The sequence below is a fragment of the Terrapene carolina genome, unplaced genomic scaffold (genome assembly GCF_002925995.2).
Source record: "Terrapene carolina triunguis isolate 2854851 unplaced genomic scaffold, T_m_triunguis-2.0 Scaffold85, whole genome shotgun sequence".
In the NCBI taxonomy this organism is placed as follows: domain Eukaryota; kingdom Metazoa; phylum Chordata; order Testudines; family Emydidae; genus Terrapene; species Terrapene triunguis.
In genome coordinates this window covers 15,210,023-15,237,942 of record NW_020664436.1, presented here as the reverse complement: position 1 = coordinate 15,237,942, position 27,920 = coordinate 15,210,023, and the positions used below count along the sequence as shown (strand labels likewise).

At 36.9% G+C, this 27,920-nt stretch overlaps 1 protein-coding gene across 6 annotated transcripts in view; it reads left to right on the top strand.

The window, feature by feature from the left end:
* The window catches only part of SDCCAG8 (serologically defined colon cancer antigen 8), a 158,443-nt gene that overhangs the window by 66,540 nt on the left and 63,983 nt on the right, over nt 1–27,920 (top strand). For all 6 annotated transcript variants that reach the window (XM_026649650.2, XM_026649647.2, XM_026649648.2 and 3 more), the window contains exons 13-15: nt 1,600–1,742; nt 21,106–21,233; nt 24,032–24,140. In XM_026649650.2, the coding sequence (XP_026505435.1) occupies nt 1,600–1,742; nt 21,106–21,233; nt 24,032–24,140 (380 nt within the window). The remainder of the gene's footprint in view (nt 1–1,599; nt 1,743–21,105; nt 21,234–24,031; nt 24,141–27,920) is intronic.

The window sequence follows — 27,920 nt, the reverse complement described above, 5'->3', positions numbered from 1 at the left end:
GAGTGTTGCTTACCTCTGAAGATGGGAAAGAACTCAGGCAAAAAAATAAATAGGATTAGGGAAAACAAACATTAATGAACTGCTGCTGCTAACTAGACTAGAACATAGTGAATCTGTTCAGACTTTCATTCTATCAAACTTAAATGTGATACCCTTTGGAAATGAGAAAAATTAAGATTTTTTTAAAACGCATACTTACCATCTAAAAAATGTTACTGGTCCAATACATTACTTATACTGAATACATACAATACACTGAATTAATTTATTATGATTTCCCAGTTTCTACATCTTTGTGTTAAACAGGAAAACTTGCCTCTAGTTTGTTTATTTTGTATACTTTCAGGAAATGAAAAATATTGCATGGAAACATTTAGACAGATTTTAATCTGATTTTCATTCATGAAACATCATTGGAACACTTAAAAAATGTAATTTCAACAAACTAGAATATAACTTCTAACAAGAAAGTAATGTTTTATTAGAAATGCAAAAGGACTGTATTAGGAAAAAAATGCTTTACACACTGATACCTTTTGTTGGCTATGGATAATGAATTGTTTGAGGCATCATGACTTACTATAAATGCTTTGGGCTAATATTTTCATGAAGAAACAGAGACAACATAACTATGAAGGTGTTTCAGGAATTCATATTGACACTGGAATACGTTCCTTTTTATTTAAAGTATTTGAATGAATATTTAAGTAAACTGGAGAAGAATGTTAGTGGAAAGTGCGATAGTGTGGCATAAAGGTACCTGTATAAGTGTTTAAATACTGAACAAAGTTTTGCTACGAAAGGTATTTTCTGTTTTGGAAGATGGGATAGTTCTTCTAGTATTTTTGAGATAGTTAATGAGGACTTTTATTTCTCTTTGGAAATGTTATGTGCCTAGAGACATGAGAGAGGCTTACAATATATACGCTAGAAACAAAGACCCCAATCCTGCAAAACATGCACATGCTTAAATTTAGCACATCAGTAGTCTAGCTAACTTTAACTGGACTGTTCAAGTACTTAACATTAAGTAGGTGTGTATGGCCTAGTTATGTGAAGAAGGCAACAAGATTTGATAGTGGTCAGCATCTTACATGATCAGGCCCCACAAATAAGAGCTCTTTTAAATGAATACAAATGGTAAGAAACACCTTAATGCCTTTTAAAGTGCAATATGAAGTGAATACAAATCAAATGTAGTTTTTTTTAATGAGCTGATTGAACAGAGAACACATTGGAACTAAAATTTTATGGGGGGCATTCTTGTACAAGAATATTCATGGGGAACATTTTTGTACAAGAATATTATCAATGTTCATGTTGACGTATCTGTTTTCATAGGCTTAATATTTTTAATAAGAAAAAATGGTGAAATAAGATATTAATAAAAGAAATGAGCTTTGATACTTCAAATTACTTCCTTTCATTTCCTTGTTTCTTTATTAAACTTTATTTTTACACACCAAAGAACTCCGTTCCTTTTTTCATTAAATGAAATAATGCTTTATTTTTCTAATAACTTTTGATCACATAAGGTAGATTGTCTTAAAATTTACCTACATATATTTTTAAAATGTATTTTCTTATATATTTTTAAAGGAAATAGAGAAATTGGGATTAGAGCTGAATGAAAACAAACTGCGTTTGGAACAAGCACAGCAGGATGCAGCAAGAGCCAAAGACGAGTGCCTAAAACTGACAGAACTGCTGGGTAAATCTGAGCACCAACTGCACCTCACCAGGTACTCCTTATCTTATTACATGCCACAGCACCAATTTCATTCTGCTAATTTTTGCCACAGGCTTCCCCACAGTTGTTGCAGATACTCATAGTCATTCACTGCATGCATTGCTTTCGGGCGTTTTAGGAGAAGTGAAGATGTGGTAAATAAAGCATCCATTTACCTAAATGATGATCTTTCAAAAAGCCAGAATACATTTATTAAGTAAAAAGTCTGTAAGCACCAAACTGTACAGCATCTATTGGTTTAGAAACTCTACTGCTTCAAATTTGTGAATTTAGGGTATTGTGACATAACAATGTAAATTCTTACTGATGTCCATTATGAAGCTATACTTAATCTGAGATTAAACAGTGTACATAATTTAACACTCTAGGAATATAGGGAGAGATTCAGGACAGATCCATGAGAATAGCATTTCTGTCATTTGCCTCAATGCAAATAATAAGATTGACAGAAACATGTTTGTGTCGCACAATCTGGGCTCTTTAAAGGCTTATTCCATCATTGAACATAAACTACCAACCTATACATAATTCTTACTATTAGACCTGTAGAGAAAATTCCAGAGTGGCAACTTGCTGATCATTAATTCCACCTTGAGTTTCAATAACTGTTAAAATTTCTCTTTTTGCGAAATACACGGCTGCTTCTTTCAATCTTTTGTATCACTTTTATCTGTTGGTAAACATCCAGGGTCAGATTTGAGGCCCTTACGCAGTCCTAAATTAGACAAAAACTCTCACTGGAGTCAATATAAACTTACCTGAATAACAGCCTAATTGACAGTGGAGTAGTCACACTCCTAGTCTAATCCTGCACCCACTGAATTTAGTGAGAATTTTATCATTGATTTCAATGACAGAAGAATTGGATCCAATGTAAACTTTCTAAATTCATTTAATCAATCTTTTACTCAGCTAAATTTCAGTGATATTCAGAGCACGGTAGTTTAACAGATGGAAGAAAGCACCACAGTAACAGCCTGTATTCAGAGAAAAAAATATGCTAGAGGTTGATGAACTTGAAAAAAGTTTTGGGTGAGTTGTTAAGATATCTAAAGTTTGGATTTAGCAGAACTTCCTTAATAATGATTTGTTGTGATAGTTAACCAAATGGTTTACCAAGCTACGTTTTAGCAAAAGACTGATCAGGCAAGATAAAGCTGTGTGATATCGTTGAGAAAATCCTAATAACACATATTTTCTGTGAAAATCTTTAACTCTCTTAATAATACAGATTAATAACTATAAATTTAACATGGTTCAACACTTAAATCTGGGTGCATAATGGGTGCAAAACGATTCAGGTAGCTGTTTAATTACAGACATTTCACTATCTGACTTAGTGTATACAATATGGCCTTTTGTTTATAAAATAAAAAGTATGCTCATGCTGATTTAGTATATAGTTCTAACTTCATTATAAAAAGGGAGATATAGGGGCCAAATCTGCCCCTTAAAAGTCACCAAAATCTATAATTATCTGTTCTGTTACCACCCTCATAGGGTGGCCAGGTGTCTGGTTTTCAAACGGAAAGTCTGGTCGAAAAGGGGACCTGACAGTGTCCAGTCACATCTACTAACCAGACACCCGAAGTCCAGTTACTGCAGGCAGGGAGGTGCCAGGTCATCATCCGTGCCAGCCCCTACTCAGGTGGGGCCGCCTTCTACCTGTGTCTGGCAGCTGCAGCTCCCAGCCCCGACTCTGCAGACGAGTCCCTCCCGACCTGGGCGGGCAGAGGGAGGAAGTGGATGATGAGAGGATGGAGGAAGAGGAGCGAACAGGGGGTGGGGCCTTCAGGGAAGGGGTGGGGTGGGGCCTTGGGGGAAGAGGCATGGCAGGGGTGGGGCCTCGGCGGGGAGAGGTGGGGCAGGGAAAGTTCCAGCACTCCTGCAGGAATTCCGGTTTTAAATATACGAAGTTGACACAGTAGCATCTGACAGCCGTCCAGTAGTGAATTAAGTGATGTTACTAATGTTGGTCAGGTATGGGCAGGAAAAAGCAGCCACTCTTTCTTCCTCTGAGTTGTACCCGCTCTTCATGCCACTCCTGTCCCTCTCACTGTAGCATCACATCCTGCCAGAACAGGTCTCTTAATAAGTGAAGGAGCAGATATGGCTGTGAAGGTCCCGCTTTCAGATCTTTCATTGAAGGCACTAAATCTCTTATGGTGTTCCCGTTTTGAGTCCAGTAATTGTTTAGTAATGTGGTACACACAATATTGTAGTTAAATACTTTTTGATTCTTGCTCATCTCAGGCCATGGGGAAGGGTAAATTGCATTCCCCTTCATATGCAGGAGCAGCTGTGCCAACAGAGGCATTCATCCCAGGGGGAGTTGGCAGTATTGCTGCTATCCTTCCCTGGGGGTTCTGCCAAGGAGAACAGCTTTTAAGTTCTAGAGCCCTGTCTTTGGAAGGATGTTGAGAAGATGCACGGATTTAGTGCATCTCCTAGGTGTCCTGGCTTTGCCCTTTTCTAGCTGTCTCCACCTACTTTCTGGACTAAACTAGCTAGCCAGCTCTATGCCTCCTAGTAGAACTGAAGGTGTGGCTGGCTTGTTCCCACTGTGGCTAGTCTTTCTGCTACCATGCATCCATAGCCCAGTTTCTTCTGGCAGAAGCTAGAGGAATCCAAAGCGTTAAATAGGCCTAGTAGTCTTCTGCTATCTTCTACTTTGTTGCTAAAATAGCACATTACTAAACAAGATTAGTGAAGTGTACTAAAGAACATCAGTCTGGGTATTTTGAATGTAAAGAAGAGTAAAATCAATATAAAATGTCTAATTTAAATATTAGAAATTTAGAAAGTAAATATTATAGATCAATTGGATTAAATGAGAATATGCAATCCAGGCCTGAAGGGGGGGAAAAGGGAATTATCCACCAAGCTATGTTTCTATTTTTTGCAGGGGAAACTTCACCCACCACCTCCTGCCCCCCAAAATCCACTTTCTAAACACTGGTTTGATACAGACCAATTAAACTGCCTATCAGTTAAAGAAATATACCTGTTAAAATAGTAATTCTTAGACTATTTATTTGTCTCTTGCATATTCCCTTTGCCTCTGGATCACTGGAATGTGTGTTTACTTATATTGGAAGTACAACTTTCTTAGAAATCCTTGATGTTTAGTTAATGCACATATTTTTGTTCCTTGAATCCAGTTCATAATTCCAACTTCTGTATTTGGAAATGACAGAAAAAATATGACATTATTGCTGACCTTGAACAATAACCATCGTAATCTTGCATACAACATTGGCCCCCTTCTCCCTGCATTTACAGCTTCACCATAATGTGACTTTAACAAATTTGTTTCAAGCCTTATGTGGTTATGAAATAGTAATTAAGGTCCAATATCTCACCTGTTGAATTACAATTTGAGTTTTCATGTGAGAACTGCTATAGGAAGAAAACATGGGCCTAATGTTGCCTCACTGAAATCAGTGGCAAAACTCTAATTAACTAATTATCTATTACTAAGCCAGGATTGGACCCTGCTACATGCACCATGCCATCTGAATGCTTGATTTGCAGCTTTCAAGAGGCATGAAGCATTCCGGCCTGTTAGTCTGTGGGAGAATTATTGCCAAAATCATATTGGTACTATAGTGGTGGGGATCAAACAGGAGACGCAGTATGATAATCAGAATGATCTGATTTTAAAATGTCATTTAATTTATTGAAATAATTCTTTCACTCTTCTTGAGCAACTGAAAGATGAGTATGAAATCTCTCTATCATTACACAAAACAACTAAAAGTTAATATTTGTGCTTCAGTTGCAGTTCTGTCTCTTAAGAAGTGGTTCCTATATTCCTATCCAAGAGAAGCTACATAAATTCAAGGAAGTGAAGTGAAGAAAATATTGGGCTTCATTCTCTTTTGTTTTTAAGTCTGATATTTCATTCACTTTGTTGGTTCATTGTTTCTCCTCTCAAATCATAGCAATCAGAAATGCTTACGATAGTATCAGAACAGACTCCTGTCATCTCAGATTTGGTGGGAGAGAGAATTAAAGCAGAGACTCATATTTACTACTTTTTTGCAGTCATTGCTGGTAGTGTTGGATGTCAACTTTGTAAATGAGGAAAACATTACTTGAATAATACAAGTGTCACCCATGCTTTTAAGTCCAATAATGTGTGACCGCCCAGGCTAATTTGAATGTCTGGGTTGCTCTTTAAAGATCACATATTTGTAGACGTTTATACCACAGTGATGATGGGTGTTTGCAGTCTCTCTGTACTTTTCTGAGGAAAAATGTACATAATATGATTGAAATATCACCAAAATATTTGATGACAAAATATCTTCAGAAAATAACACATTTGAAGAAAATGTCTTTTAGGGCATACAGTTGTTTTCAGCAGTGCTATGGCCTTTGTGGCTTCAAATAGCTACAGTACATCAATGCTTCTAGTAGCCTCTAGCGAGTTTTCAACAGCTCCATTGGCATTAACTGCAATCCATGTATAATAAATAAGGTACATAAATTAAACCTACCATTCTACCTCCGGGTTCTTGTGACATTATTAAATTGCTAGAGCTTTGCTGTCATGGCTTATGATGTCACCAGAATTCCTTGCTAGAATTACAGCCTGTTTCTAATCTATATTTAGGCTATATTATTCTTTATATTATAAAATATAATGTGACTTCTCTATTTACAGCAGAAGTCTCATGCTGCTACTCACTATCCTTTATTAAAGCTATACAAAACCTAGTATCAACTGTGTTGTTTTCAAAGTAATATCTGTTTGTTATCAGCAGAATTATTTAGTGTGTTGCCTTTTATTCAGCAATTTTTTAGCACATCAGAAGCAGTCTCCTATTGATGATAGATGAGGAATTCTAATGAGATTTCATTTTTAGTATTAATGGACACTGTTAATTAGTAGCAGTGGACAGTGTCTCATTTTTCTAAATACTTATTTTCTAGACTAATGAATATAGCAAAAACACCAATAAATGGAAAAAATAGCCAAAAAAAAAAAGCTTAATTTTAAACATGTTATATGCTGTTTGTTTTGTATGAACAGCTTTATCTATTAAAAATCGTGTAGGAAGGAGTAATAACATGAAACAACTCATATAACTAATAAACTTTTAAAATTCTGTTTTATACGTTTAATTTTCATTAAATTTAGGGATAGTTGTGACTGTGGTGTTGTGATTCAGTCAACATTTATTTCTATCTGTTTTTCATATACAAAGGCATTGGGATGCCAGAAAATAAACTGTTAACGGAGAATTAACTTCTTTGGCATGCTTTCATACTTATCTTCCAAATTAAAGAAAATGAAATGGGCAGAAGCAGAGTGTAGATTACCTCCTTTTTGTCAAAAATGGTGGGAATTTGAAAATTAATAATAAAAAAGGGAACAGATGCAGTAACATGCCAGAGGGAGATTAATGTGGAGAGTAAAATCTGTGAGCAACAAAACTGAAGCAAACTGAATCAGTGGGAGGTGGTTGTACAATCAAAATCAGGATAAAAGAGAAATTACAAACAACCCTGCACTTGTCAAAGTAGTAGTAATGAAATCCTGACTCTGCCAGCAGTGAGAACCTGTGTTAGCACTTTGGGGTAAGGATGGTAGCTGGGTGCCAGGTAGGAGGGCAGTGTTAGGTTGCTGGGCAGCAGCCATCTTGTGTAGAACAGATGGCACTGAAAGCTGGCAGGGGAGGGGCTCCTTAGCAGAACTAATCAGACAGTAACAGATAGGGCAGCTGGGAAGACTGACCACAGAGAGGGAAGCTGCAGGGTAGCTACAGAGCTCCATGATGTTTACAGTGGTGTGCCCATTGGTCTGAGATAAGACCTTGCAATGTCTTTTTACTGCAGAAAGTACACAAACTTTTGTTAAATAAAGAGCTTATCTGATCAGTCTACAATAAAAGGAATGTATCAACTCATTGCTGAGCTAATTTTGTGACAACATTGCATTTTGAACCTTTGCTTCCAAGAAATTTTGTGTGGCATAACCCTTGCAAAAATAAATATATACTATCAGGTATGTCACACACAATCCTAAGTTTGTGTTCCATATTTTATTAACATACACAATGAAAGAATTGGAGATAAATATACAGATATCCAAACATTAATCTAGAAAGTGATTCTCCTGGCAGACCCCTACTTCCATTGATGTTAATGAGTTGTTGGCATTCAACACCTTACAGTACTGGGTTCTTCAGCTGAATTAAATATTTTATGATATTTTACCATGTGTTTGATTTTGTTCAGGAGGAGCCATTTCCTTCCTCATAAGTGATACCCTATGGGAACTGAATTGAGGTCCCAGTCCTGTAACCTTCGGTCACATGAGTAAATTTTACTCAAGTAAGTAGTATCACTAGCACCAGTAGAACTACTCACAGGAGTAAGAGTTATCCCTATGCATAAGCATTGCGAGATCAGGCCCTGAGATAGTAACTGTCAGCTTGAAAGAGAAATGGAAACAGAATTGTAACACAGAAGACAAAATAACCCAAGTATAATGAAAAACAACTGACTGACTTATTATATAGTAGTATTAACTAGTTTAGTTGATCATGATCTAAAATAAAAAAAAATTCAGATATACAGTTGGGTTGTGGATGCTGAGCTCATCTTTTAACAAAGAAATCTACATCTGTTTTTGAACTTGTATATCTCTCTTTTACAGTAGGTTTATAGCTTGGCTCAATTATTCATTTTGAGTGGGGAGGGGAGGAAACATTACAGGGATTTGAAATAGGTGGTATAACATAGCCATATGCTATTTATGCAGCAGTTTCTGCAATAAATCTAATTTGGTGCTGTCAAAAAAAATTAGACTTATTTGATATAGCAGCACATTAGTAAATGATTGTGGTAGATTTGAAAGTTGTCATTCACTCTGCTTACTTGTAACAGAATCTTGCAAAGCCTTTTTTTTTTCTTTCCCCGAGCAACTCTATGAAAATTTCTCAGTTCTTTGTCCTGCAGCTGTAGAAACTGAAATATTTCTACAACTGAAAAGAAGGTCTTGCTTTAAGGTAATTGTGGAAGGGGGTGGAAGAATGAATAACCTCTGTTAGCAATTATATGAATGTATAGGCAGAAAAATCAATAAAACAGAGGGGGGAAAAGCTAGATCTCTCCCTTGCCTACAGATTTTTCTAGTGCAGCTGAAATTGTTTATCTCATTATACAGTATGTAGATAAATTAGCTGCTCTGAGTTATTATAGAAGGTAAAATATTTTACCTGCCATCATAAGACCATATGCTGCTTTATAAAGACTGATATTGAATGATTTGAAATAAATCGGCTGTGTCTTCTTCTGGCAGTGCCTTTTAGAAATTGCATTACCAGTTTATTTAATAATAAGCAGTCAAGATAATACATGATTGTTTAAATACCTTTACATTTAATCATGTACAAATACTGTTTAAGGTATATGTTGTTAGTATTCAAATGTTATTAATAAAGTTGTAAGAGAAAACAAAAATAAAGTCAATGTAAACATGGGGTGAGCAAGAAATCCACCATCATGTCAGTTAATTAGGGAAAAGAAAAGCTTTATAATATCACCTATTTTCCTTTTCTCTTCATTTAAAAAAATGTTTTTTTAAAAACCTTGCTGATTGTTATTTAATCTGATTTGTTGCTCTACCACACACGTTTCTTAAAAGAAAGGCAGTGATATGTTTTCGGATTCCCATTTTAATTACTTTGAACATTTACTTTGTAGTGTTTAAACTATCACTGGTCAAAAGAGAATTTTAGTAATGATTTCATCTTTTATACAACGAATCGGGCTGTTAAAGTAACCAAATTGTTTCTGCAAATAGAATGTATTTACAGTGGTAGCAGGTAACAATACTTGCAGCACTTCTGAGCAAGCAATGTAATTCAGAAATAATACAGATGAGATTATCCAATGATTACAAGAAAATTCAAAAAAGTATTTTTTCAAATGTCTTTTAAAAAAGAAATATTTATCATTGAGAACTAATCTGTTAAGGAAGTTTATAGATTAATATCAATATATATTTACTTTGAACTAATTCAATCAGTTTTTTTGTATAGCTATTGGGAATGGAATAATATGATTTTTTTTAATTTAAAAAACAATCTTTCAGAAGAATGTATCCAAGCCTGCTAAATTTTATACTAATTTTGAAATTAACTGATTCTGATTTATGTTAGAGACTCAGCACTTGTTTTCTCTCGTACATCTGAAAGGAAGTTAAGGAAGTTGCAAATGTGTTTTCTCTACAAAGGTTTGATTTTTATAATGCTAATTTTAACCATTTTGAAAGCTGCACCCTGCTTTTTAAAATACAACCAGTTATTTTCTTTCTGGTCAGTAGCAATATTTCTTTTTCTCTCCTGTGTAAGGATCCAGTCCTGAAGTCATTATGTAATAAGGGCTTCATCATGGACCCAAAGGGTTTGCCACTCACTGAAGTCTGTGATAAAATTCTCATTCACTTGAATGGGTGCAGGATTGGGCACATAGTTTTGTAAAATTTGACATTTAGGAACATCATCCTACATGTTGTCTCTTATGTAAAACGTTTCCACAGTGGGGAAAAATTAGCTGGAAATGTCTATAGCTTTGGCTATCTCATTGGTCTTACCACATCCTCACCTCAGTCAGTTAAAGCCAGTGTGACTGAGTGGGCTAGGAGCAAGAGTGAACTTGCTGAACTAAACCAACATGCTGCTATTGGTTGTCACTCTGCTTCTGGCATTCTGAAATTCTAAGAGCATTTTTGCAGAAATTAGGAGGAGGAGTTCTGACTTCTTCCCCTGGCTGGCCTTGACAATTGTTCTGTAGAGCTTGAATCACAAAGTAGGGGCGGAGAGGAATACAAGGGGCTATGCAATTAGGTGGGATGTTGCTGTGTGCTCCTCTTGCCCCTCAGGTCCCTTTCTACAAATTTCTAACATTTTTGTTCCCCTCCATGTAACACTCTAGAGGAGAAAATAAGGACCCCCAGAAATAAGATGGAAAAAGAATCATTAGATCACAGAGAACAGAGTAGTCCCCCAACAGACGATGTATCTGATATTAAATTGATACTATATTTGGCTAACTATGTTTAGTACTAATTTGTCATAATACTGTACAAGACTTTATTTCTTAAACTTTGAGTCAAATTCAGACCTAATGTAACCAGATGTAACTCCATTTCAGCCAATGAGGTTGTATTTGCTTACATAGATCCTGAATTTATCCATGAAAGTTTAACACCTGATTTTTTTTTTTTTTTTTTTTCTGTAGAAAGCTGAATAAAATGTTTGGTTCATTATAATTACAGGTGATAAAATGCTTTTAAAAACTTTTTTTGGCACAGTTTTTCCTTTTGTTGAGTGAATTTTCTGTTTCTTAAAGGACACCTGAATTACATGTTGTGAAGGATATTTCTTATTCCAGAAGAATGAGACTATCTAAGAGACTAGTTAATAATTCAGTAGTATGTGGTTATCAGAATCTATTTATGAAAAGAGGGATGAGTGCATTAATAGTTACACATAATGGATCCTGTTGACAGTATGATGTTTATCTCTATCCTGACCCAAAACTTTTTTTTTTTTTTTTTTTACAATTTATTCTAATTTTATGTACAGACAGTATTGTAGTAGAGAGATGGATATTCATCTTGCACAAGGACAGAAAGTGAGAAAATTATGTTTTCAGGCTTCAGTTTAACAAACTATTATTTTTAAAAGTGCTGTATTTTTAACATCTCTCTAGAGGAGCTTAAAAGAACAATTATTTCAAGGAAATAATGGTACTACTCATTAAAAGTAATATAACAATTGATGTGGGCCATTTTTGGATATTTAAAATAATTTGATTGTGAACTTTCTTATCCTGCTGTTCTCTTCTCCCTAACTCAATTTTAGTAAATACTTTTGCCTCACATTTTTCTGCTTTACAGTACAGATTTTCTTTTAAGGTGGAATTTGGTATTTTTGTTTAACTGTAAATCTTCTATTTATAAAGCCTTTACTATTTTGTCTTTTTGTTATAACTAGAAAATATTTAAAACATTTGTACCAATTTTTTGCATGTTTAAAAAAAAAAAGACGTGAAGGAAGACATATTAGTTGTTAAAATAGTCTTATATTTTTCCTCCACATTATTGTCTTCCTATACCCAAAAGTAATTTTCACAAATACATTACTGTACAGAACTTCTTATTCTGCTGGTTAGCAGAAGTAGATTTAAATCCATACCGACAGTTCATTTGACAATGACCTTGAGGGGCTTTGCTTCTTGAAGAAGAAAGCAGAAGCTTGCAGTAAACAAAGTTCACTTCTGACAGATGGATTGAATGACAGAAAGGTTGCGAGTGCCAGAATAGCCCTGGCAGAGGAGGAAATGTTCAGTGGAATCCAACAGGAGAGGAGGTGTGAACAGGTGCAGGGTTGCTGACGGAAGGGGAACCAGATGGAAGGAGCCAGAGCCAGTTTATTTAAAGGAAAAGGCAGAAAACACTGAAAGGCTGTGCAATCAGTGGCTAAAAGTGTGCATGGAAGAAGGTAAAAATTCACAAAGCAAAACTGCACAGTGGGATATCTAGCACTTAGCATAATGGTACTAATTTGTGAGTTTAGTTTGAAAGTTGCTATTGAAATACATTATACTTTATCCTGTGAAGACCAAGGTATAGATATTTGAAATCTGATTTAAAAAAGAAAAAAGCTTGACATAGATATTGCCTGTCCATTATTTGTAATATTTAATGCACACAAAAGTTATGATTACAGAATAATGTTAAGGTTGTGCCACAAACTAACCAGAGCAAGAAAATATAGAACTATGGGGCTAGATTTCCAGTCTTAACTCATCACACTGGGGTGCCAGCATGCCTAAGTCTTGCCACATGTAATAGGTCATTCATCTACTGTTGGGAGTCCTCTGCAATACCTAAGCACAATGGTAATGCTCAACTACTGTGGAAGTTTTGCCTTTGCACGTCTCCACTTCTATTGTTTTTGGTCACATCTTTAATGCCAGTTTGCTGCTATATTTGCTAACTTATTTCAGGACAAGAGAAGGATTTTGATTTTTCCCAGCCCAGAAGAATAAAATATTCTCCTCCCTCAAATGATAGCATTATCCTTATTACTTTGTCCTGTCACGCCACTCCATTTCTGCTCATGGGTTTGATCTTGTAAGGTGCTGAGCCCATTCAGTTCCTGTTGACTTTAATGGTAGTTGAGGACAATTGGCATCTTGCAGGCCTTTGAATAACCCCAGCCAGAAGTTATTCACCTAAGGTCTGTCCCAAAGTAACATCAGTGAGAAGTCAGAGAAAGCACCAGCAACAACCTCACAAACCATCACATGTCAAGAAAAAGCCTCCCAGAACTTGTTTTAATGTTGTAGATGGAGATTGTTGTTATTTACACATACAGTAAATGGCTTCTATAGTAATCAAACACTTCAGCATTTAATCATTTGTAAAAGTCTTTGACTTGCTTGCTCATAATTGTCTTACAATAGAATGTGTTTTTGTGCATATGTGTATTTAAAAAATTAAGATAAGTGGTGGGATGGGGGAAAATCCCTTCAGAATAGAAGGCATGCTATTTTTATTTTGGGGCTATATTTTAATACTTCATATAACCCACTTGTTCCACACTGTCTATAACCAATATGCTGTTGGTTAGTTCCCATACCAGCAAGTTTATCAAATCTTTACACCATTCCTAGTGCTGTGTTTTACCTGCTCTCCTGGCCTCTTCCTACACCATTTTATAATGTTGTCCATTATTGTATGTTGGCAAATTTATATGAAAGATGCAATCTAAAATTAAATTGTATTGCAAGGCATGCTACCAACTACACCTTTACCAGAATTTCGCCTGCTATAAATGTATTTCACATACTGTAAATGCTGATTATTGATCTGAAAATATTATAAACCACTGAAAAAGAGAGAAATTAATTGAATAATTAAATAATTGTGCATTGATATATTAAAAATCCAAATAAAAAGTAGTAATGTTCTGTGTATGGTAGCCAATTTTCAATATTAAAATTTTGGGGAGGAAATGCCAAAAGAGAGAGATCATATTATGGACTAATTGTTTACAGATAAAAGCTTTTACATTGAATTGGGGGGGGGGTTGTTTCAATTTTTATTTTATAAGTGAATCTAGTGCTTCAAAAAACTGTATTGACTGAAATCTATAGACAGAACTGGTACTGCCCAAGTCGCATATGTTAAGGCTTCTTCGCATTGCCCATTTGATATGCCTAAAACCTGACCTTTAGGGAGCTCTTGTATGGATGAACGGGTGATTCGGGTTCTATGTCCATAGAATACTTCAACTCTCTGAGAACATGGTCAGAGCCGGTTCCAGCTTTTTTGCCGCCCCAAGCAGCGAAGCAAAAAACAAACAAATATTGGCCACCCCAAGCACCTGCTTCCTTAGCTGGTGCCTGGAGCCGGCCCTGACCAAGGTTTCCAGTTGATAACTGTTCAGTTGTAATGTGTACAGCTATTTACTAGGATAGCAACTTTCAACCTTTTTTCATTTGCGGACTCTTAAAAATTTTCAAATAGAGTTGTGGACCCCTTTCGAAATCTTAGAGATAGTCTGCAGATCCCCAGGGGTCCGCAGACCACAGGTTGAAAACCGCTCCCTATGGCAGTAACAAACTTTCGCTGAACCTGTTACATATAGTCTGTGGACCCCCAGGGATCTGCGGACCACAAGTTGAAAACCACTGTAGTAGGAATTGTAGTAAGACCTCAAACTCATTTAATACCACAGCTGCTGTAGTGTAATATCTTCTTTCCACAAATAACTCAGGCTGGATTTAAAAAGGTGACCTGGACATTATAGGATTGTGTTCCATTTTACCAAACCTTCAAATCGTCTAATTTCCCATTAAATGATTTACATTTGGACAAATACAAAAAATATTTTAAAGCCATAAGCTTAGTTTTAATTTTGGTAGAATAATTTTGGCTATATTGCATAAATATAAGAGTCTGTGAAATAAAGTTTGTCAGTGAGCTGTGAAATTACGTATGAACTTTCAGCCTTGGCTGAATTGTAAAAGCCAAGTTGAGACTCCCCCAAAATATAGGATTTTATTATAAAAATGCTGACACTAGCTGAATTCTAATGTAGTAAGCAAACAGTACTGTCATACTCTTTATTAGTAATGGTCGTACTGTTTGCTTTAATGTGAGAAAGTGATTTTAGGATAATTTGTCAGGTTGCTTAAGGATAATCAGTTGCCTAAATTTGGAAATTTGTCAAACTTTAACTCTGATTGCTCTGAATAAGGTTTTCTTGGCTTTGTAAGGTTTCTGAGAAGTACTGTCATCTTGGGAGAGAGACACTTTAATGCTTGTAGTTAAGAGATTTTGTTCTGTTTTATATCATTTTAAAGGCAATTTTTACACTGTATTTGAGCATTTTAAATGAGTCTGAAACACATTTAAAATACAGCAGCAGCTGGAATACCTTATTTAGGTCCTGAATGTAATCCCACACCAGTTTTAGCCTAGTGTAACTTCATTGACTTGGCTGGAATTACTCCTGATTCTCATTGGTATGAGATCAGAATCAGGTATTTATTGTTATAGAAAGCTATGTCAGTACCCATTGCTAAAACACCTGTTTGCTATACATCAATAAAAATAATAATTTTATAAAATAATCTCTAAATGTAAATGCTCTGGAATAGAACTGTTTGCACTCTATCAATGACACAATTGCTGAAAAGCACCTAATAAATTTAATCCATAAATCTGCGGGTCAATGAAACATTTGACCAGATAAGTAAATCTTAAACTGTCTGGAAGTTCATCAAACAGTCTGCTGGCTGGAGTCAGTTCCAGGAGCATGTGCCCTCTGAGATCACCTTGCAACCAACTGTAGAGAGTCCATGGCCAGTTTGCTCCCAGCAACTGACAGAGAGAGAGCAAACCAGGATGTAACTGCCATGAAGGGCAATCTTTCAAAACCCAATGAGGTTTGAAATAATGACCTGGTAATAATGGCTTTTATGAGTTGGTAATTTTATACAGTTCTAGTACACATACACATGCATTGGTCTTTTTTCCCCTTCTAGAGTTCTGTTAATTTGAAAAATAGATGTAATACTTGTATTTTATGCTAAACATTTCCTACTTTGTATAAGTATAGTGGTCATCACTGAAATTCAGTTTTACCTAGTTACAACACAGTGGTATCTAAGATCCCACAGGTATTTTCTAGTCTAAATAGAGAAATACTGAGGGATCTAAGCGAACACTGTGTGGTAACTGTGGATAGATGTGATCATCATTAAAAATAACTGAATGGCATTAAGCAGAATGGAATGGGATGACAGATTTGAAAGTGATTTTAGGGTTTTTAGATTAACAGAGGGAACAAATTAAGTCCATGCCTTGGGTGAATGCCTTCCAGGTGCATGGTAATTTACTTTTAATTTTTGAAACCCTAATTCCCAATGCTTTAATATCAGAATAAATTGTGAAGAAGCTGCATGCTTGCCCTTCTACTTGCAACATAGCTGTAATCTGAAAATGGATTAGTGAAGGATGGAGGGGAGAAATTTGTGGCAAATTCTGTCAAACTTTTTTATATAGGTCTTTCTACTGCCTTCCTCATCGTAGTAGTTGATTGCCTTCAGGTAGTGGATTAAGTTATGTGATTAACATCTCTCTCATCTTCTCCCCGGGGAGAGAATATTGTGTATAGCCAAGGATTTTGTTTTTGTAGGGTTCTGTTTAGGGATTTTTATTTTATTTTATTTTTTAATGTACATGCTGCTGTGTGTTTACGGTAAAAAAGGCAAGGTCAAAGAAGTGTGCTTTGCCTTTGAAGCGAAAAGTACTTAGGTTTATCCCATATTTAATGATTCTGTATGTGGAATAATTACATGTTTTGAGATAAACAAGGCCTGTTAGCTCATAGACTCCATCCAGTACAGGATTGTTTCTTAATATTTAATTTCTAGTACTTTGAAATGATCTGATGCTGCCGTTAGTCTCATGCAGAATTCCCATTGAGTACAGTGGGAATTCTATGTACAGAGTGACTGCAGGAACATTGTACAGTTAGACCAGCAAATAAAAACTTTTTCAAATTATGAATATGGATTGCAATCTCCTAATCACAATTTGTTTGCTACCCATATGGCTGGACTATGTTCATACCATTATCTGGCTTTAGAACAAAAATTCCCAAACTGTGGTGTGTGGAGCACATGCTGGTGGTTCACAGAAAACTAGCTGGTTGTATGCTTTTCTTCCTCCCTATTTCCAGCTGCTAAAATGCATTAAAATACCTTCTAAATATATTTGCTTCTGTGTAACCAAATGCAATAATTGCCAGGGAGTTGTCTATATTGTTGTGAATGGGAGGAAAAGTGGTCTATGGGACTTTCAATGGGAAGATAAAAGGTCCATGAGATGATCTGCATTAAAATGTGAGCCACATTGTGAAAACATTTGAGAATCCCTCCTGTAAAAGGTTTTCTGTCTCCTCATGGCCCATTTGGTACACATTTTGGCGATTGAGAATTGAAAAGCTCATTGTGCAAGTCTGCACTCCTATGAGTAGTCAAATTTAAATATATATATTTTGTTTAAAACAAAATCTGAATTAAAAAAAATCAAAAAACAAAACTAGTGTTCCTGGTATTTGTGTTCTATGCTTTTACCACAATATACATGATCTGACTAAAGTTCCTTAAATCTCTCCCCTCATCTGGTAACAGTCCAATTCCCAGGAAACGCTGTATGCATAAATAGAAAATATTTCTGATTTGAAAAGAGTAGTTAGATGTGTTTCATGTGTCTGTACCTAAGTTTCCCTATCTGTAAAATGGAGATACTGATTCTTGTCTCCTTTGCAAAGTGACTTGGGATCTATAGATGAAAAGCATTATGTAAGAGCTAGGTGGTGTATTATTAAAGAACAAAAAGGCTGTTTTTTGTCATTGAAATATATCTTTATTTTACCCTTCAGAGGACTTTCTAATTTTGATCCCTTATTACATTTCAATGGCTTTAGCTCTGATTTCGGTGTCAGAAATTGATAAATGTAGTAGAGTTTCTTGATTATTTTAAGGCTTGTCCATCAAGATTAAAATAAATGCAATGAGATTTTCATTTTTTTCCTATTGTGTGTGAGCAAGACAAAGGATATTCTTTGATTATCAGTTTTTTTTTCCCCCTTAGATTCGTTGCTCTTAATGTTATTTTGGTTACTGATGACAAGATAGTTCAGAAACGTCTTTTAAATTCAAGTCCTTGCTAAGATTGTACTAAAGTGATGCAAAGTACAATGGACAAGATGGGTCTGTGTACTGGCAGCTGCTCATAGAGATATTTGGTGTAATTTTCAAAAGTATCTTAGGTAGTTAGGAATGTAAGTGTTATTGAAAGTCAATGGGAAGTAGGTTTCCTAAGTGCCTGTGTCACTTTAGAAAATGGGACATAGGAGCCTGAGGCTATGTCTACACTACCGTGGTAAGTCGACCTATGCTACGCAACTCCAGCTACGTGAGTAACCTAAGTGGAGTCGACGTACCTTAGGTCGAGTTACCGTGGGGTGTCGGCGGGAGAAAATCTCGCGTCAACTTACCTTACTCTTCTCGTCAGGGTAGAGTACAGGGGTCGACTGGAGAGCGATCTGCAGTCGATTTGGCGGGTCTTTACTAGGCCCACTAAATTGACCACCGGTGGATCGATCTCAGAGTGTCGATCCCGGCTGTAGTGTAGACCTGCCCTACGTAACCTAAGCGCTTTTGAAAATTTTACCCATTGTGCATGAAGGAGAGGCACATCCTTCCAGGGCTAATGGAGGACCACAAGCCTGAGTGTCCTTACCCACCTCTGCTCGCCATTATGTAGGAGAGGTATGTGAACCCTCTTCACAAGTTTCATGCTACTGTCAGTGTTGGCCTTCCTTGGTCCTTGTCAGAAACATGAGAACTGATACTGTGTCTGTGTTGGCCCTCCTTGAGTGCCCAGGGTGAGGCACAATCTAGTTTAATGTGATTTTTTTTTTTTTTAAAAAAAGGTTTGTTTTCAAAACTAGGATTGTGAATTATATGATTAGGCACATCTTATTCTATAATGTTTCCATGACAAAACATGTTTTTCTTCACTTTCCTTTTCTCCCCCACCCCCATCGGCCAACATGTCTTCTTTTTGTCACATCAGGTCCCGTCCTACCTCAGGCAAAGCTCCCACTGCCTTCAAGGAGAGTTTTGTCTGAGGTCAGATTGCAACATCGGGTCCAGGAATTAGTGTGTAATGTAACCCACCCACCATTTATATTGCTTTGGCATAAGTGTAAGCAAGAAGATGTAACATTGTGTATGTCATGCTGAGATATTGTAATATCTCGGATGGGTTATTAGGCAGAAAGCCAAAGGTTAAGTGCAGCAGCCAAATGAGGTGTGGCACTATCCTTATGTGACCCATTCCCAGAACTGTCTTCTTATTTTATAGCCCGAGGCAATTAGTAATATCACTGAGGATAAAAGGATTTCTTAAATTGTACTTTCAAGGTATTCTTAAACCAATTAAAGTAGTTACAGCAGGACTATAGCATTATTGTTTTGTGTGTGTGTTTTTTTTTTTTTAACCTAAGATCAACCCCCATATACATGAGCACACTCACATTTTGGGTTAGGTTTGCTCTAGATCCAATCTTTGCAGTGGTTCATAGCAGGACTAAGCCCCTTTGCAGCACAGGCCATTATCTAATATATGCATATCTTTCCCTTTCTTGTTACCCATGATGTCTTTGCTTGGCATGTGTGTCAAAGAAAAAGTTTGCATGGTGTGTGAGAACTTGACATTTATTTTGACTCTGTAGTGATTGCCACATCTTGTATATTCAGTCAAGTAAATTGCTAGCAAACTTGTGTCTTCAGACCTTAGTAGTGGGACTGGCAATTAGTCACCTGCATACAGCCTTATTGTGTAAGCCCTAAAGGTTTGCACACGCAGGATCAGTCGCCTGTGACATGTTAACGGTTTCCTGTGAGGTACTAGATGCCCTTATCTAGAGCCCTGTGAAATTTTTTAGTTTTTATAATTTTTCATTTATTTTGTTGTATTGTGGGAGGGATTGAGTCCTGCCCCTAGGGAGATGGGCTGCTCAGGGACAGGTGGGTTGAGTCCTGCCTTTGGGGGTGTTGGTGGGAGGCCTGTGGGGGGTGTCAGGTCCTGTCTCCAGAGGGAGGGGGTTGGGTCCTGCCCTGGGGGTATGCGTGTAGGGGAGCTCTGAGGAGTCAGGGGTCAGGTCCTGTTCCTGGAGTGTGTGTGGGAGGCCTGGATGGATGGGAGCAATAAGGTCCTGACCCTGGGAGTGAGTAGTCAGGTCCTGACCGGAGGGGGTGTGCGTGCACGTGTGCAGGCCCCCAGGCTCTGTGTGTGCGCTTGTGTGTGTCTGTCTGTCTTCTGGGGGAAGGGCTGGGTCATGACCCCTGGGGGAGGGGTTGCAGAACAATCCTGTCCTGCACTCACCCCATAGCAGCAGCTCCTGTGCCAGGGGGCTGGATCCAGCTCCCTGCTCTGGACACCAGGTCTCAATTCAAATTTCTCCCTCCCATCTGTTATGAGGCAAACCTGAGTGGAACTGTGACCCTGTGCGCCAGGTCACAAGGCCCAGAGCAGGGTCCAGGCCCAGTCCCAAAGGACAGGAGCTGCTGCTGCAGGGTTAAGTTTTTTGTTCTATTTTGTTTTACAGGTTATTTTTTGTTTTATTTCATGTTACGGTATTTTGCATTTACGAAACCCAGAGAGCTCTACCTTCATTTTCTGTTGTCTTAAATTAATGGTGGAAGCTTTTCTCCAGTTTGGATGCTTAAGCAAACTCATTAAGCTTGTAGAATAGCTGTAATGTGAACACTGTGGGAACTGTTGCCATTGACTCAACTCCCATTAGTTTCACTGGGAGTTTAGTTCATCTCAGGATCAGGCCCCTAAACTTTATCACTAGATGAAATATATAACAGCTACAAGAGAGAACAGATAACCTGCACAAGGCAAATTGGATCTTAAGGGAGGCTTTCTCATACTGGAGGACTCATTTAATATTATAAAGTATAATCCAAGAATACATGGATTATTCTCTGGAAGAGGAATCCTTTTTCACTCAGAAAATAGGTCATGCTTTCGTCCATTTTCTGCTAGCCACTGGGGTGTGTTTGTCATTGTAAAAGAAAGGTTGGCATGTTCAACTTCAAGTGTGCGTGTGGGGAAAATGTTTGTTGTGTAAAGCTAGACCAAATTTTTTAAATTATCAGTTGAACTATCCATTTTGGCATTTGACTCATCTGTAGAGTAGTATATATTTTGTATTTCTGTTTCCTGTTTGTTTTTACAGATTGAAGAAAGAAAGTATTCAGCACAGTTTTAGCAATGAAGCAAAGACCCGAGCCCTTCAGGCGGAGCAAAGAGAGCAGGAGCTGACACAGAAGATGCAGCAAATGGAGGCCCAGCATGATAAAACTGGTAGGTGGTAGAAAAAGATTAGAGCCTGGGCACTTACTCACAAGCCAGGCCCATGCCTTACTGTGAAATGACATCAGGAACACCTGTAACCTTTGGCTGGCCGAAGGGAGCAGATGCTAACTACACCGGAGATTCCGAATTACATATTAGTTAGCGTTTAAAAGAGAAAATGGAAAGTATTGCCCACTGTCTGTTGATTTCAGAGTGCTGCTCTCACATCTGTTGCACCATCTGGATTATGAGTTTATTTACCTGTATTCAAGAAACGTAAAGCTGAGAGAGACCACAACAAAGTAGAAAAACAAAGGGCTTGTTTTTGGCTGGATTTTCAGGCACACATGTTATATAAAGAAAATAGCATCAGAAGCTCTGCGGGAAATGCTCTGAGCTTACAGTTAAAGTCTCCTGAATAGCATTGAACAGTTCCCACAGTACACACATTATAGCTACTCTAAAAGCTTAATGAGTTTGCTTCAGCATCCAAACTGGAGAAAAGCTTTAACCATTAATGGGTTCTTAATTCACTGTCGCAGCTGGATGTAATTCACTGGCTCCAAATTGATATGTTCCTTTATTTAATCTTTGCAGCCTCAAACATTTTTAGCATTAGTATGTTTTTCCCCTAGTCTAGAACAAGGATGTTTAATCCTTTGCATTCTTCAAGTTATCACTACTGCAGTTTAAATTTACTAATACAAAGCATTGACCATAGCTGGCAGCTTGGCTGGAAGCGGACATCCTTCATCACACTGGCTTAGCTGACCTATAACTTTTTACCTTTAATCTGAAAAGGACTTTCAGAAAGTGCAATTTCATTTGTTCACAGTCAAAACATTTTGCCGGTCGTTTTACGTTTGTAATGCTCTGTGTTTATGAATGGCATTAGACAAAATAAGGATAACTCCACATTTAATATTTAACCAATTACATTGTTAACAAAGGTTTCAGAGTAGCAGCCGTGTTAGTCTGTATCCGCAAAAAGAACAGGAGTACTTGTGGCACCTTAGAGACTAACAAATTTATTAGAGCATAAGCTTTCGTGGGCTTATGCATCCGAAGAAGTGGGTTGTAGTCCACGAAAGCTTATGCTCTAATAAGTTTGTTAGTCTCTAAGGTGCCACAAGTACTCCTGTTCTTTTTATTGTTAACAAAGGCTCAAATTGTAGCTCTTAGATCCTATGGAATGCTAGGTGGGGGAAATCTGTAACATCTACATGTTGGTGGAAGGGGGTGCTATAACTTTGCAGAACATTATGCCTACCATTTTTCTGGGGAAAAGACATTTCGCCTGCTACCCCTTTAACATCTCTAGAACAGAGGTAGCTGGCATTCCTTCCCAGCCAGTGCTAACTGTTACAAGAGGTGGTGAGCCCACATCCACCCTCTATCCTATGCAGACACGCCTCCTGCAGCATTGTCACCGGTACTAATGGGCCTTGCTTTGTGTTAAGGGAGTACAAACGCTGAATTATGACTGCCTTCTACACAGAGGTGGTAGAGGGAAAGGAGCTCTCTCTCTTCTTTCCCCATTCTGTCCAGCACATCTGCATATGGGCAGCTGTAATTTGGCACAAATTAAGGAAAACTAATTTACTTGCCCCTCCTGGTCCATAAGATATTGTTTAATTTGAGTGTATTGAAACAAGATTGGATGTGTCAACTTCATATCTCTAGTAAGAGTGGGAAGAGTTTCAAAAATGGTCATTTTGTACATAAAGATATCAGGTATTATGCATCTATGTATTATAGGGGATGTTATATACTACTACTGTAACTTGGATACAGATGAAAGGACTACAATATTCTAGTCATAATTGTATAAAATATATTTCATTATATATCTTTTATTAAATATGAAGGAATCTGGTAACAATACAAACAAATTATTTACAGTTTCAGGAATGATTTTAAGACTACAAATTTAGGGAATACTTGGTCTTCTCACTTGAATATTGAAGACCTTTGATTTCTAGGTAATAAGTTTTAGCCCAGTTTAGGTCAATAGTAACAGAAAAATCAATATAAAATGGTGGTCTAAGTGCAGTTCCCACTCGACATAGGTCTATGTATCTACCTCATATTTGTCAAATGCTGGTTGTCAGACTCAATAGAAAGACCAAGGACTAAATGAGCTGATTTCTGCAAAGATGGATAAGATACCTTGGTGGGCCCAGTAAGGACATTATCACTCCTGATCCTGTACCTGTTGGTATATGGAGGACTTCAAAGCCCAGTGTTTGCCAATCTGATGCCCCTCATGAACATAAAATTCTCAACTTTAAGAAAAACGAACGAGTGAATTTGGCATTTATGGTAGTTTTGTCACAAAAGGCTTTGGTCCATTATCACCTCAGATAGCCTCTTTGTTAAGTTGCCTGCATGTCCGTTGTGAATGAGACTGTTTGCTCATCCTACCAGAAAGAGGCAGTAAGGACAACTGTTCAAAGGTCTGGTAGTGTGAGGTGATGCTCAACTCCATTTATGATCTCAAGAGAAGTAGAAGGCACTCTGCACCTTGCAAGATTATGCCCTAATGAAAGAATTGCAGGAAAGGTTAAGATAAATGTTTGTGGGTGTCTGAGAGAAGAAGTGGCTTAGATTTTTCCCATTCAGAAATTCTTAAGTTTAGCCATTCTTTGGTAAATAGTGATTAGATCATTATCCCATGTTCAAATGCCTGGAATTTAAACCATATTTTTAAAAAGTTTGTGTGTGTGTGTGTGGGGGGGGGGGGATAAGAATATTTTAAATCTTTGTATCAAGTCTTAATTTTATAAATATAAAAATATAATTTCTAGTGAATGATCTGGATTCTTTGCTGACCTCCCAGAATACATTCATAGCAAAATTGAAGGAGGAATGTTGTATGTTGGCAAGGAAGCTGGAACATGTAACAGAAAAAAACAGGTAGGTGTCATTTTGCTACTTAGAAGTGAGCTACTGTATTTATTATTTTTATTTATTATTCTCTTCTTCTAAAACTTGTCATCCGCACCCATTCCAAATCTGTTACGACGTCTGCAACTTGAGAAACCAAGATGGGATTTTGCCCAGGGTATTTCTAATTTTACACTTTTCAAATAGTGTTTCCATTTAGATTACTTGGACTATTCAGATCTGAGAAATCACATATTATACTCTTTTTAGGATTAGTATTCTTCAAATAAAAAGTAGTAAATTAACTGTCAAATTGCTATAATTCGAATATTTGAAATTATGCTAAAAATAATAAATATCCAGTTAAATATCTTCATGTCACACGAAGAAGCTGAATTCTGTTGCGTATCTGGGATTAAATGACTTCGAGTTTTTTAAATAAGCCATTTAGTTTAAAGTAGCACACACTAGCTAGTGGTTCTGGATTTTCATCACATCTTCCCTCTCTGCAAACTCTTGTGAAAATTGTTGCTCAGTAAATGTCTGATTCTATAGCCTCCATTCGTGTGGCATTCCCCTTGAAGTAAATGGTAGTTCTACATGTGGAACAACTCAAAAATTAGACTCCAAAGTAGCTGAGTAAAAGTAGGAGTTTAGAGTTGCACTATATCCATATACAGTATAGTGTTATATCCTGTTCATAGTTAGCTCTTAGGCTAGAAGAAGGTTATCCTGCAAAGAATTGGGATACTTTGTGGTTCTAGCACTGAGATTCTGTGTTCATATGTGATATTAATAAAATAAGCCATTTGATTTTGTATTCCAAAAGAGTGAAACTCACCTCTTTGCAGAGAGCCTCCACAAGCCTATCCATAATTGAATCTTACTTGCAGGACAAAGTGGGTATTGAGTGGAGCGTAGACTTTATGCATACTCTCCATATGGGGTGAATTTCATCCAAAGTAAATTTGGAAAGCAAAGGATTTGGAGAAAGGATTAAAAATGGAGGGAATGTAAAATGGGTCATTTTTAAAAAGAAACTCCCCTGTTGAAAATGTCATGCTGGCTCCTCAGGAGGCAAAGTAGCGGCACTTTTGCCAGTCAATCTGCCTTTCAGGTTGTCCAACATTGTAAGAGTAACATAAGAAGACTCACGAAATAGGAAAAATTCAGAGAGCTGGTGAAGCTTGAAGCCATAATTGGCTGCAGGCAAAGTAATAATTTAAAATAATTGAAATAAGATTTATTCCACCTGTTCATATAACGTATTAAGGGCTTCCAACACACACACAAACCTTGTCAAGTAACATATGAAGGGTGGGTGCAAAGAATGAAAATATATACTTTTTTATGTAAATAATTCTCAATAATTCCCTAGTCCCCTCATTTTAGCCAATATTGGCTGACTAACTTCTTGGAAGTGTCCAGGATGTGAAAGAGGACTGTGTAGCACCTTTTTCTATCCCTAAAGAAGGGTATTTTGTGCATAGGGAGCAGTGTGGATGAAAGCATGAAGATAGTTGTGAGAAGTGAACATATGGTGGGTTGAGGCTGACGACATTGGAAAGGAGGGAATGGGGGTTTGATTCAATCCAGAAACAAGAATGGATAAGTTGGGAGAGGCAGAATTGTCAAGGGCCTTGAAGATAAGGAGAAGATTTAAATAAAGATGGTGGAAAATGGGAAGCTAGGAGAGGGATTTGGTGAGACGTGGTTAGAATTGCAGACCAGAAAGATGATCTTAGCAGCTGTGATTTGAATGACCAGAGGAAGTAATGTCAGAGTGCCCAGTGTGCCATTGGCTTTCACATCCTCTCAACTCGAAGTAATTTTGTTATCTCATGATCACTGTGTGTGCAGCTGCAATTCCAGGAGTCAATGGAGAAGGCATTTTCTTTTAACATAGAATTCTCTTACAGATTTCATAATATGCTGCCTATATATATTATTCAAAACAGATTCTGATCATATAGTTTATTCGGTGTGCCCTATTTGTCTGACAAAGTGGCCAAACCATAGGCTTCAGTTACTGCCAAAATCCTGGATTCTGCACAGCACATTAGAGTGTCTAGTCTAGTGATTAGAGCAGAGGTCTGGGACCAGAACGTATGATTTCTCTTCCTAGATATGTTGTTTGCCATGCTACTTGGGAACCTCTGTGACTCAATTTCCCCATTGGTAAAATGTGGATAATACTTAACAGGAGTCCTATGATGCTATATTAATTAATGTGTGTAAAAACACTTAAGCTTTTGCAATAAGAGATCCAATAGAAGTATAGATTTATATAAGATATTTGGTGCACATTTAGAAGAAGCAGACAAAGTTTGTTATACAAATGCATTTGTACATGAAATGTGTTACCTCCAGCTGTGTATCTACCTCAGTACACTTCATACATGGTTCCTGTATGATATCTGTAATATGTTTTTTGTTAGGTAAAACCTATTATTGTGAGCTAACCCCTACCTAGGGCTAGATAGATCTCAGGACAGAATACTGAACAAGATTATACACCCCTCAGGTTGCATAGAAGATAAATAGTATATGTTAAGGTACTATATACACGTGCAAGTGTAAAAAAAAAAATCTAAATATAGTCCTTTGGGGTTTTTTTGGTGTTATTTGGTTCATTTTTTCTCAGATTGTTACTGTCTGAGTTGCTAGATTTGTGGATTGATGCTTAACACTGCCCATTGTGTATTTGTGATTTGCGTTTTGTAATTAAGGGGAACAATGGGAGTCCATTGGGTCTCATTATATATAATGGTTGGTTTAATTTGTTTCACTTCTATCTTGTTAATTGTAAATTGATCATTAAGATTTGAATTCTAATCTGTCACCAGGGTTGTGAGTATTGAAGCTAGAGCAATGATCCTGGTTTTAATCACTGATGATGAGAAACAAATTTTACAATTTTGGTACATATTGCAGTTCATATATTTTAACACTGTATTTTATGGTGTTATAAATATTGTTAAATGACTTTTAGTGTAGTTTTACTGTTTGGACTATAATGTATAAATTATATTACTGTTTTGGCAACAGTAGGTGTCCAACTGTGTGAGTTTAATTGAAGTAAAGAACATACACCCGGTTGAACTATTTTTCTGCATGTTTGGTTGATGTTCTGTTTAGAGACTGCACTCATTATACTCAACACCAAGAGTAGCTTGCCCAAGCTAGTGCTACCAGGATGTGAAATCTGTCTGCAAAACCAAATCATTAAGATGATATGTTATCCACTTAAAGAAGAATTATCCCAATCCCAATTATGTCAATAAAAATGTTACTTTATAGCACTTGTCAATGTAATACTATAAAATTGACTGGTTTTCTGAGGAACAAGAATAGACACTGCTGCATAAAACAGCTAAACTCTGATTCTGTGCTGTGGCTCTAAGAAATACAGTGCAGAGAAGATAGTGTAGAAGGAAGTGGGGGAAAAGAAATTTTACCAAATCCAAGTGTTTACAAAAAAAACATGAATCAGACCTCAAAAAATGGAGTAACTTAAAAATCATGTTTAAAAAAAATTGAATATTTATTTGTCTCCTGGATTTTGAATTTTAGGGTGCCCGTAGGTTATGTTCTCAAAACTTTCACAGCAGTTTGGGATAAAAACTAGCCTTTGTTTTAAATGAAGGCTGAGATTCTCACATAATCACATGAATCTTGGCGCTGTAGGAAAAATACCAAATATCTAGAGACTTGAGATAAAATTGTGGGAGTTGGAAGCACTGCAAGGTGGTATATTATAAGCCATCTTTCTGCTGTCCAAGTTCTGGGCTTCTGCGGGGGTTGGTGCAG